We start from the raw sequence: 10,974 nt of genomic DNA on the forward strand, positions 1-10,974 counted from the left end.
CCTTCAATAATAAGATTTACATCCCACCAAAGTTACAACTCGTACTACTCAAACAACTTCATGATTCCCCTCTCGCAGGCCATCCTGGAGTCAGTAAGACCGTGCATCTCGTTAAGAGAAACTACTGGTGGCCCCATTTGACAAAGACAGTTCAGGACTATGTTGGTTCCTGTCATATCTGTGCCACCAACAAACATTCAAGAAAGCCTCCCTATGGACTGTTATCTTCCATCCCAATACCTAATAGACCTTGGGAAGTCATTTCCATGGATTTCATAGTGGATCTCCCTAAATCACACGGAACTAACACCATCATGGTCGCTGTTGACGTATTAACGAAGATGGCTCACTTTGTTCCTTTAAAAAAGTTACCAACCTCTCAGGAGACAGCAAAAGCTTTCATCTCCAATATTCTTAAGCTGCATGGTTTGCCTTCTCAGATCATTTCAGATCGTGGATCACAGTTTATTTCCAAATTTTGGAAGGCTCTTTGTCATACACTACAGATAGATCACCGCAAGTCCACTGCCTACCACCCTCAGACCAATGGACAAACAGAGCGTGTCAACCAGACACTTGAACAGTATTTACGCTGCTATTGCACACATCTTCAAGATGACTGGTTCCATTTGCTTCCCCACGCAGAATTCGCATATAACAACGCCATCAGTTCGTCTTCCCAGTTCTCTCCATTTTTCGCGAACTACGGATTCCATCCCAACAGTTTGCCATCTACATTCCTGCCAAACAATGTTCCCGCTGTTGAACACTATCTTTCTACTGTAAAGAACACGTTGAATATACTTCGTTCTAACTTGGAAATTGCTCAACAAAGGCAAAAAACATATTACGACTCCCGCAGAACAGTGCCTCCTTCATACCAGGTTGGCGATTTAGTGTGGTTATCCACTCGGAATCTACGCCTTAAGATTCCTTCAAAGAAGTTGGGCCGTCAATTCACGGGGCCCTTCTCAATTACTCACGTCATCAACCCTAACGCGGTCAAGTTACTTCTACCTCCGGATTGGAAGATTCATCCATCCTTTCACGTCTCACTTATCAAACCGTACAAACCTAACCCTTTCCCTAACAGACACCCTCAACCCCCTCCTCCAGTAGAAGTCCTCGGTGAGACTGAATATCAGGTAGAGAAAATTCTTGATTCTAGGAAAAGAGGTTCTTCCCTTCAGTATTTGATACGATGGAAAGGATATTCATCTATTGATGATTCTTGGGAATGTTCCTCTGACATCCATGCTCCTCGACTCATTAAGCAGTTTCATCGCAGGTATCCGGATAGACCATCCTTTACTAGGTGCACCGGAGGTGCCCCCTTGAGGAGGGGAGTATGTAACGCTATTGGCGTTAGTTCAACGAGCGCAGCTGTATTTCTATCTAACAGCTGCGCTCCATTCAGTAATACGCCCGCGTCACTTCCGGTGCGTGGGCGTATGCGATTCAAGCTGGAACGCGGAAGTGCGTTCCAGCGTGCGGCGCCCGGCGCTTCTCACAGCCGGGCTATTTAAACCTCCCAGGTTCGGCGGCAGGGTGTTCGGATATTGTAGTTGGACGCCTGCCGCCACCTGGGAATCCTGAACCGCTTTGGGGAAGACTCTATTTCCGGGACCCTGGATGCCAATCCACCTACCTTCTCTCCTGCACCCGGACTTCAGCTCCACAGCACTCTCTCTCTCTCTCTGCTCCAGCCAAGGCAGCATCTGAATCAGCAGCTCATCCCTCTCTTCTGCTATATGGACACCATTTGACATCAGCCATTAGGATATCCCCTTGCAGCAACAGCCTAACCGCAAGTATTCTGTCTCTCATTGCCAGAGTCATTTTATGTAGTCATCAGTATGTTTAAAGGGACTGTGTTCTAAGGCTACAATATACTGCATATCATCATCCGTGCATTTAAAGGGACTGTGTTCTAAGGCTACAATATACTGCATATCATCATCCGTGCATTTAAAGGGACTGTGTTCTAAGGCTACATTATACTGCTTATCACTAGTTACTGCTGGGCTACTGTCTGTCTGCTGTAGACTTCACTAGGTTCAAGAGCGGCCTTTTAGTATTGCTCATCACCCACTGTCTCATTGCTGCACTTAAACTATGATTAACCCGTTATTACAATAGAGACTGTTTTTCTTATTACTGGCTTATCAAGCTTATGAGGCAATAGGCTTGTTGACTATAGTTTTTGTTTCTCACTGGAGGTTGTGATGAGTAACCCCAAACTCTCTGTGCATTGAGAGTGAACCAGTGGTTAAACCCTGAGTAGCCTCCGCAGCTGAGATCCAAATCTATAAACCTCCAAATCCAGACTGATTTCATAAGTCATAACAGACCCAGATTATTGAAGCATCCTTGTCTTCCATAATACCTCAGCAGTGCCACAAGCTGATAGCTTCCATGCCACGCCTCATTGAGGTAGTAATTGCTGCAAAAGGGGCCCAAACCAAGTACTGAGTACATATACATGCTTATACTTTTCAGAGGTCTGATATTGTTCTATGTACAATCCTTGTTTTATTGATTGCATGTAATATTCTAATTTTCTGAGATTGTGGATTTGGGGTTTTCATGAGCTGTAAGCCATAATCATCACAATTATGACAAATCGCGGCTTGAACTATCTTGCTTTGCATGTAATGAGTATATTTCATATATTAGTTTCACCTTTTAAGTTGCATTAGTGAAATAAAATAACTTTTGCACAATATTCTAATTTTTCGAGTTTCATCTGTATATGGCAAATGAGGTTTAATGCAGAAAAATGTAAAATAATGCATTTGGGTGGCAAAAATATGAATGCAATCTATACACTAGGGGGAGAACCTCTGGGGGAATCTAAGATGGAAAGGGACCTGTGGGTCCTAGTAGATGATAGGCTCAGCAATGGCATGCAATGCCAAGCTGCTGCTAACAAAGCAAACAGAATATTGGCATGCATTAAAAAAGGGATTAACTCAAGAGATAAAGTGATAATTCTCCCGCTCTACAAGACTCTGGTCTGGCCGCACCTGGAGTATGCTGTCCAGTTGCGGGCACCAGTCCTCAGGAAGGATGTACTGGAAATGGAGCGAGTACAAAGAAGGGCAACAAAGCTAATAAAGAGTCTGGAGGATATTATGATATTGGTTATGAAGAAAGGTTGCAAGCACTGAACTTATTCACCCTGGAAAAGTCTTTTTTCAACCTCAGGTAACTATGTTATTGTTACCTGTTTTGCTACTCATTCACACAATGACATCTAAAATTGCATAGGGTAAAGCGCAGTAAGGTTTGATTACCATAATCACTTGCTGTTCTGCCAATCAAAAAAATTCTTAGAGAAGATAATAAAATGTATTGAAGAGCCAACCTCATATGTCTGTATCTAATTGTGTGTGTGCAGTACATGAGACTATAGATATTTATTGCTTCATGTAGTTGTATACAGAACTGTTTTGGCAAATGTATGTAAAGTGTGGTTTGGTTTAGGTGCAGTGCATTTTTGGCATGATGTAGGCAGATTTCACATGCATTACCAATGATGCCTATACAAGTGTAATTTTGATAGAAAATGCACCAAAGTTACACCTTGTTAGTTTTTTTTAGCTTCCTGCTGCAAAACAGATGTAAATGCATGCTAAGACAACTACAGGATGCCATTGCTTCACTTAATCTTCAACCAGCATTTTTTAAATGGACTACCTGCACTGCTGGGTAGGGTGCATAGGAAACTGTATTCAAAACCATGTCTGCAATATTTTCTTTGTTTTATTGTTGGCTTTATTTTTTTTATTTTTTAGACCTATGCAAAGCTGCAGGTGAGCGAACCGAAAATAAGAGAAGGGATGGAAATTGTTGAACACCCTACAGATAACCTCTTTCCATGCCAATGCCACAGAAATTTGGTGAGCAACACACTTGCATTCATGAATATGATGTTGGCAACGTAAAAAGTTCCAATGACACAGGTTGAACCACTCTACAGCACAATGTGTATTAACCAGATATGGACATTGGACATGCTACACATGCCCCAAAGAACTTTTTTTTAAATACACAAGGCATGTGTAGAACACTCTCTGCTGCTCCCCCTTGCATTTTCTGGCAATTCAAGCCTGGAGTTGCTGTGTAAATACACCTGCTACTACAGCTGCTGCTGTCAAAAACAGGCTTTCTGGTACAGTGTTTATAAACACTGTTAAGATGCAGGATAATGAGATACAAAGTAACATTGTTACCTTTGTATCTATTCATTCATCTGCAGATCAAAGCAATTGGCTTTGATCTGCTTATTGTGTCAGTTAAAGCACCCTAGCAAGGAAAACATTTTTTTTTTAGATTACATTTATTTATATTTATCCCTTACTAACCCTTATTTTATTCTAATCAGCCCCAATTAACTCCTTCTTTCTCTTCTACCCTAAAGCCAGCCATACATTGATCGAAATTCGCCAAGTTCAGCAGAGACAAGATGAATTTCAATCTGTGTATTGGCAGGCTAATTGTACACAAGTCAGTCTATTGATCGACTTGTGTTCAACCAGCATGTTGAGTTTTTCCTAAACAATCAGTGACGCTGGCTATAGCCAGCAACACTGATCATGTATTCGGACAGGTGAGGAGGCTCATCACTGTCAGAATACAATACCAAAGTGGAGATGGATGGGGGACTTGAGGCATTTTATTTTGTTCTAACCACAGGTTGTACAAAAAAAGTGCATAATGTATGGGCTGCCCAAGCTATTCGTTTCCTGCTGATATTTATTGGTGTATTTATATTTTAATAACCACCAACATATAAACTTTTTTACTTTTTATTTAATTTGTTTTTTGTTTAGTTTTGCTACTTTTTTTGGTCTATAGAATACATAAAAAAAATTGTGAGACAATATTACCATAAGAAATGATTTTGTTTATTCTAAAAAAACTATATATACAGTACAGACCAAAAGTTTGGACACACCATCTCATTCAAAGAGTTTTCTTTATTTTCATGACTATGAAAATTGTAGATTCACACTGAAGGCATCAAAACTATGAATTGACACATGTGGAATTATACATAACAAAAAAGTGTAAAACAACTGAAAATATATTTCATATTCTAGGTTCTTCAGTAGCCACCTTTTGCAGCAGACACATCTCTAGAACTGTTAAGAGTAGACTGTGTGAATCAGGCCTTCATGGTAGAATATCTGCTAGGAAACCACTGCTAAAGAAAGGCAACAAGCAGAAGAGACTTGTTTGGGCTAAAGAACACAAGGAATGGACATTAGACCAGTGGAAATCTGTGCTATGGTCTGATGAGTCCAAACTTGAGATCTTTGGTTCCAACCCCCGTGTCTTTGTGCGACGCATAAAAGGTGAATGGATGGACTCTACATGCCTGGTTCCCACCGTGAAGCATGGAGGAGGAGGTGTGATGGTGTGGGGGTGCTTTGCTGGTGACACTGTTGGGGATTTATTCAAAATTGAAGGCATTCTGAACCAGCATGGCTACCACAGCATCTTGCAGCGGCATGCTATTCCATCCGGTTTGCGTTTAGTTGGACCATCATTTATTTTTCAACAGGACAATGACCCCAAACACACCTCCAGGCTGTGTAAGGGCTATTTGACCAAGAAGGAGAGTGATGGGGTGCTGCGCCAGGTGACTACCTCTTGAAGCTCATCAAGAGAATGCCAATAGTGTGCCAAGCAGTAATCAAAGCAAAAGGTGGCTACTTTGAAGAACCTAGAATATGAAATATATTTTCAGTTGTTTCACACTTTTTTGTTATGTATAATTCCACAAGTGTTAATTCATAGTTTTGATGCCTTCAGTGTGAATCTACAATTTTCATAGTCATGAAAATAAAGAAAACTCTTTGAATGAGAAGGTGTGTCCAAACTTTTGGTCTGTACTGTATGTGTGATATATAAAATATATACACTGTATATACTACTTCATTGTTTTAAGTAAGAACAAAGTTATTGCCAAATAAACATGCCCATAGCAGAAGTATAAATGTTGCTTTGGCCCATGGCTGATGTACAAGCGTGAGAGCTGAAGTGGTAACTTATATCACAAAGGGTACAAAGAGATACAAAACCTTAAAGGGATAGGTAACTTTTACCAGAAAACTGCTTATGCAGATAATGGGCATCTGTAGATACAGGGCCTTAAAAAAATATTCATACCCCTTGACATTTTCCAAATTTTGTCATGTTACAACCAAAAACCTAAATATATTTTATTGGGATTTTATGTGATAGATCAACACAAAGTGGCACATAATTGTGAAGTGGAAGGAAAATGATAAATGGTTTTCAACATTTTTTTACAAATAGATATGTGAAAAGTGTGGCATGCATTTGTATTCAGCCCCCCTAAATCAATACTTTGTAAAACCACCTTTCACTGCAATTACAGCTGCAAGTCTTTTTGGGGATGTCTTTACCAGCTTTGCAAATCTAGAGTGGAATTTTTGCCCATTCTTCTTTGCAAAATAGCTTAAGCTCTGTCAGATTGGATGGAGAGCGTCTGTGAACAGCAATTTTCAAGTCTTGCCACAGATTCTCAATTGGATTTAGGTCTGAATTTTGACTGGGCCATTCTAACACATGAATACGCTTTGATCTAAACCACTTCATTGTAGCTCTGGCTGTATTTTTAGGGTTGTTGTCCTGTTGGAAAGTAAACCTCCGCCCTAGTCTCAAGTCTTTTGCAGACTCTAAGGCCTCGTACACACGATAGGTTAACCAGAGGAAAATGGTCTGAAGGACCGTTTTCATCGATCAAGACCGATCGTGTGTGGGCCCCATAGGTTATTTAACCATAGGTTAAAAAAAAGACAACTTGCTTTAAAATTAACCTATGGATTGGTAACCGATAGGTCAAAACCGATCGTTAGTAGGCACAACCATCGGTTAAAAATCCATGCATGCTCAGAATCAAGTCGACGTATGCTTGGAAGCATTGAACTTCGTTTTTTTCAGCACGTCATTGTGTTTTACGTCACCGCGTTCTGACACGATCGGTTATTTAACCTATGGTGTGACGGACCATCAGTCAGCTTCATCGGTTAACCTAGGACAACGGTCCTTCAGACCGTTGTCCTCTGGTTAACCTATCGTGTGTACGAGGCTTAACAGGTTTTCTTCTAAGATTGTCCTGTATTTGGCTCCATCCATCTTCCCATGAACTCTGACCAACTTCCCTGTCCCTGCCAAAGAAAAGCATCCCCACAACATAATGCTGCCACCACCAAGTTTCACGATGGAGATGGTGTTTTCAGGTTGATCTGCAGTGTGTTCATTTTCTGCCACGCATAGATTTTAGGCCAAAAAGTTATATTTTGGTCTCATCTGAGCAGAGCACCTTCTTCCACATGTTTGCTGTGTCCTCCACATAGCTTCTTGCAAACTGCAAATGGGACTTCTTATAGCTTTCTTTCAACAATGGCTTTCTTCTTGTCATTCTTCCAGAAAGGCCAGATTTGAGGAGTGCATGACTAATAGTTGTCCTGTGGACAGTTTCTCCCACCTGAGCTGTAGATCTCTGCAGCTCCTCCAGAGTTACCATGGGCCACTTGGCTGCTTCTCTGATTAATGCTCTCCTTGCCCGGGCTGTCAGTTTAGGTGGATGGCCATGTCTTGGTAGGTTTGATGTTGTGCCATACTCTTTCCATTTTCGGATGATGGATTGAACAGTGCTTCATGAAATGTTTAAAGCTTGGGATATTTTTTATAACCTAACCCTGCTTTAAACTTCTCCACAACTGTATCCCTGACCTGTCTGATGTGTTTCTTGGCCTTCACGATGCTGTTTGTTCACTAAAGTTCTCTAAGAAACAGCTGTATTTATACTGAGATTAAATTACACACATTTGGACTCTATTTACTAATTAGGTGACTTCTGAAGGCAATTGGTTCCACTAGATTTTAGTTGGGGGTATCAGAGTAAAAGGGGGCTGAATACAAATGCACACCATGCTTTTCAGTACAAAAGTTGGAAAATCATTTATCATTTATCCTTCCACTTCACAATTATGTGCCACTTTGTGTTGGTCTATCACATACAATTCCAATAAAATACATGTACCTTTTGGTTCTTACATGACAAAATGTGGAAAATGTCAAGGGGTGTGAATACTTTTTCAAGGAGCTGTGAAAACAAACTGTGCAGCTCTGACTAAAGTTGAATAAAGCCCTTGTTATAGGTGTAGAACATTTACATACCTTATGAAACATGACTGGAATACTCCCAGGATGTTCCGAAGTAATCCCAGGACATTGCTAAGTGAGGCCTAGTAATCACTGCTCACCTCCACAATCACAGGAGGGAGCTGCTCTCAAATGTTGAGCTCAGAGCTACAGCATCAGGGGAGAGAAAGAGTATGTGAGGAGGTTTGAATCAGAGAAAGGGTTCACTCCTGTGATGGTGGAGGTGAGCAGTGATGACTAGGCCTCACTTAACAAAGTTCCGGGAGTACTTAGCAATGTGCTGGGAATATTCCAGTCAGGTTTATAAGGTATGTAAATGGCCTACACCTATAGCAAGATATTCATCTTTAGTCAGAGCTGCACAGTTTGGTTTAATCTACAAACATCCCTTACCTGCATAGACAGTTATTTTGAAATGGTAAACTATCCTTTTAACCTCTAAAACTGTCATGACTTGCTCATCCGCTCCCACGAGTTGCAGAGGACTGACCAAGGCTAGTTGAGGTAACAATACAGATGGTGGTGAAGGCCAGATTTGAAACTAATTGTTTAGCATGCCTGCTTGCTTAGTGATAATGAGAGCCCTAAGAAAGTATCGAGGCGCGGAATCTAAGGAATTGTCTGGTTTTTACTAGAGCTCCTAGAGGTGGAGCCGTTGCATTGCAGGTGATAATCATAATCTGACTCATCCAAGCAGACTCAAGATCTGGACTTACAAGGCAGCAGCTAACACAGGAGAAGCAGTCTGGGAAATGTTGGGAACACAAGGCTGGAAGCAGGCTGGGACACACTGGGAATACAAGTCTAGCAGGGCTGGGACACACTGGGAACACAAGGCTGAAAGCAGACTGGGAATACAAGTCTAGCAGGGCTGGGACACACTGGGAACACAAGGCTGAAAGCAGGCTGGGACACACTGGGAATACAAGTCTGGAAGCAGGCTGGGACACACGGAAGACGCTAAGGAATGCTGGGCATCACTGGATCAAGCACATGAAGGGAAGAGAACACAGAGGGTTCGGCTGCTAGCATGTGGAAATTTTGCTCGAACCCCAAGCAATCCACACTCTAGCCCTTTAAAGCGGAGTTCTAGCCTGGCGGAGAAAAAGTGTAAAGTCAGCAGCTACAAATACCGTCCATCGGCTCTGGATGCAGACGCCAACATCCTTACTTTTGGGAAACAGGAAGTGACACATGCTAGCTTCCCGTCAGGAAAACAGCTGGGAATCGCAAAGGGGAAAATAGAGAACAGGCCCTCTCTTTTCTCGTCGGGATTCCCGGCAGAGTGTTTCCTGTCGAGAAAACTGGTCGTCTGTATGCTTACCTGTCCCTGGTAAACCTGCACATGCTCGATGTGACTTTGACGCATTCGCGGTAGCTTACAACGATAGTGTGGGGTGTAGCAAGATGGCGGCGACAGCATTGAATGTGACGAGCACTGGCTTGTCGTAGTCGATGACGTCACTGCGTTCTTGCCATTCAAAAGAACGGTGGTTCTTTTGAATGGCCGTCTGCATGCACAGCTTGGCAAGCCAAGCTTGCCAGGAATCCCGTTAGGAAAACCAAAGTTTTTTCCTGACGGGATTCTCGGCCGCATGTACAGGGCTTCACACTGCAGACATACAGCTATGAGGCTGTATACACAGGAGTGCCTAGGCACACTCACATACTAGGAAGTGTTTTGATCTGAATAGGTAAATCTTTCAGGGTACTGCTTAGATTAAAATGTATATTTCTAGATGTTCCATGAAACCTATTAAACCTTCACGTTTTGAGTTTACTTCCACTTTAAGTTGATGTAATAATAAATATGTTTTTACAGGCTTCACTGAAAATGTATTAAAGTATATGTAAGCCCTAACAATTAACATCCCATTTGGTCTCTTTTGGTCTGTTAAATATACTGTTTAATGAGTTTTGTTATCTGTTTAATAAAAAAAAAAACTGTTGATCCTGTCAGAAATTCAGCACTGGCCTGTGGACTCTGCAGTCTTATCCCAAGCAATGATATCAGGAAGTGTTTTACAGAACACCTCACCCCTATGTTACGGAGAAAAGGAGAAGGGGAGGTATTCTGTAGTTGTAACACACCTCTGTTCTGCTCCATAGATACAGAACAGTGAGTGAGTGTTGTCACCCTATGACAGGAAGTGTGTTACTACAGGATCACCAGGTGAAAATAAGGAAAACAAAAAAGGAAAACAAATGCAGCCACCACAACAGTGGACTGGTAAGCTGCAATACATTACATATTGGTTTTGGGTTGAAATACACTTTAATATATTATAGCAATATGTTACCATTTTGTATTTTGTAATTTGTAATTCTGACCCATTTTTATCTCTTGCAGGTGAAGGATGAGCTTTGACTAGATATTGGTCTTGTGCTTTTACAGAGTTGGACTTCCTTTATTACACAGTATTATGTCAATTACCTGAGATTTTTTTTAATAAACTTTAAAATGATTTGCTACTTTTTAATGATAAAATGTTTAATAATAAAAACAGAGCTATAATACATTTGTGGTTTATTTTCTATACCCTGTTTTGAACTGTAATTTCTCAGTGGGTGATTTGTCTTTTTAGAATTAAAATGGCAAGCATGAGTTGAATCACCCATAGAAAGTTTAGTTTTCTGCAAGTTGTGATGAAGTGTAGTGGTCAGTTTACTTGAAAGTGATATTTTAGTTAATAGATGGAGCCTACTGATCTAAGTCACCTGCTAGCTTCCTTTTTCTGTTGGGGACTCCATTGGCAAGACAATTATGATTTT

The 10,974-nt window shown here is 41.2% G+C and overlaps 1 protein-coding gene across 1 annotated transcript in view; it reads left to right on the forward strand.

Moving 5' to 3' along the window:
• The window catches only part of POGLUT2 (protein O-glucosyltransferase 2), an 82,094-nt gene extending 71,373 nt beyond the window's left edge, over positions 1–10,721 (forward strand). Inside the window, exons 9-10 of the mRNA XM_040336184.1 lie at positions 3,798–3,902; positions 10,553–10,721. Coding sequence (XP_040192118.1) covers positions 3,798–3,902; positions 10,553–10,570 — 123 coding nt within the window. The 3' untranslated portion in view covers positions 10,571–10,721. The remainder of the gene's footprint in view (positions 1–3,797; positions 3,903–10,552) is intronic.
• Positions 10,722–10,974: the final 253 nt, after the last annotated feature.

The sequence above is a fragment of the Rana temporaria genome, chromosome 2 (genome assembly GCF_905171775.1).
Source record: "Rana temporaria chromosome 2, aRanTem1.1, whole genome shotgun sequence".
In the NCBI taxonomy this organism is placed as follows: domain Eukaryota; kingdom Metazoa; phylum Chordata; class Amphibia; order Anura; family Ranidae; genus Rana; species Rana temporaria.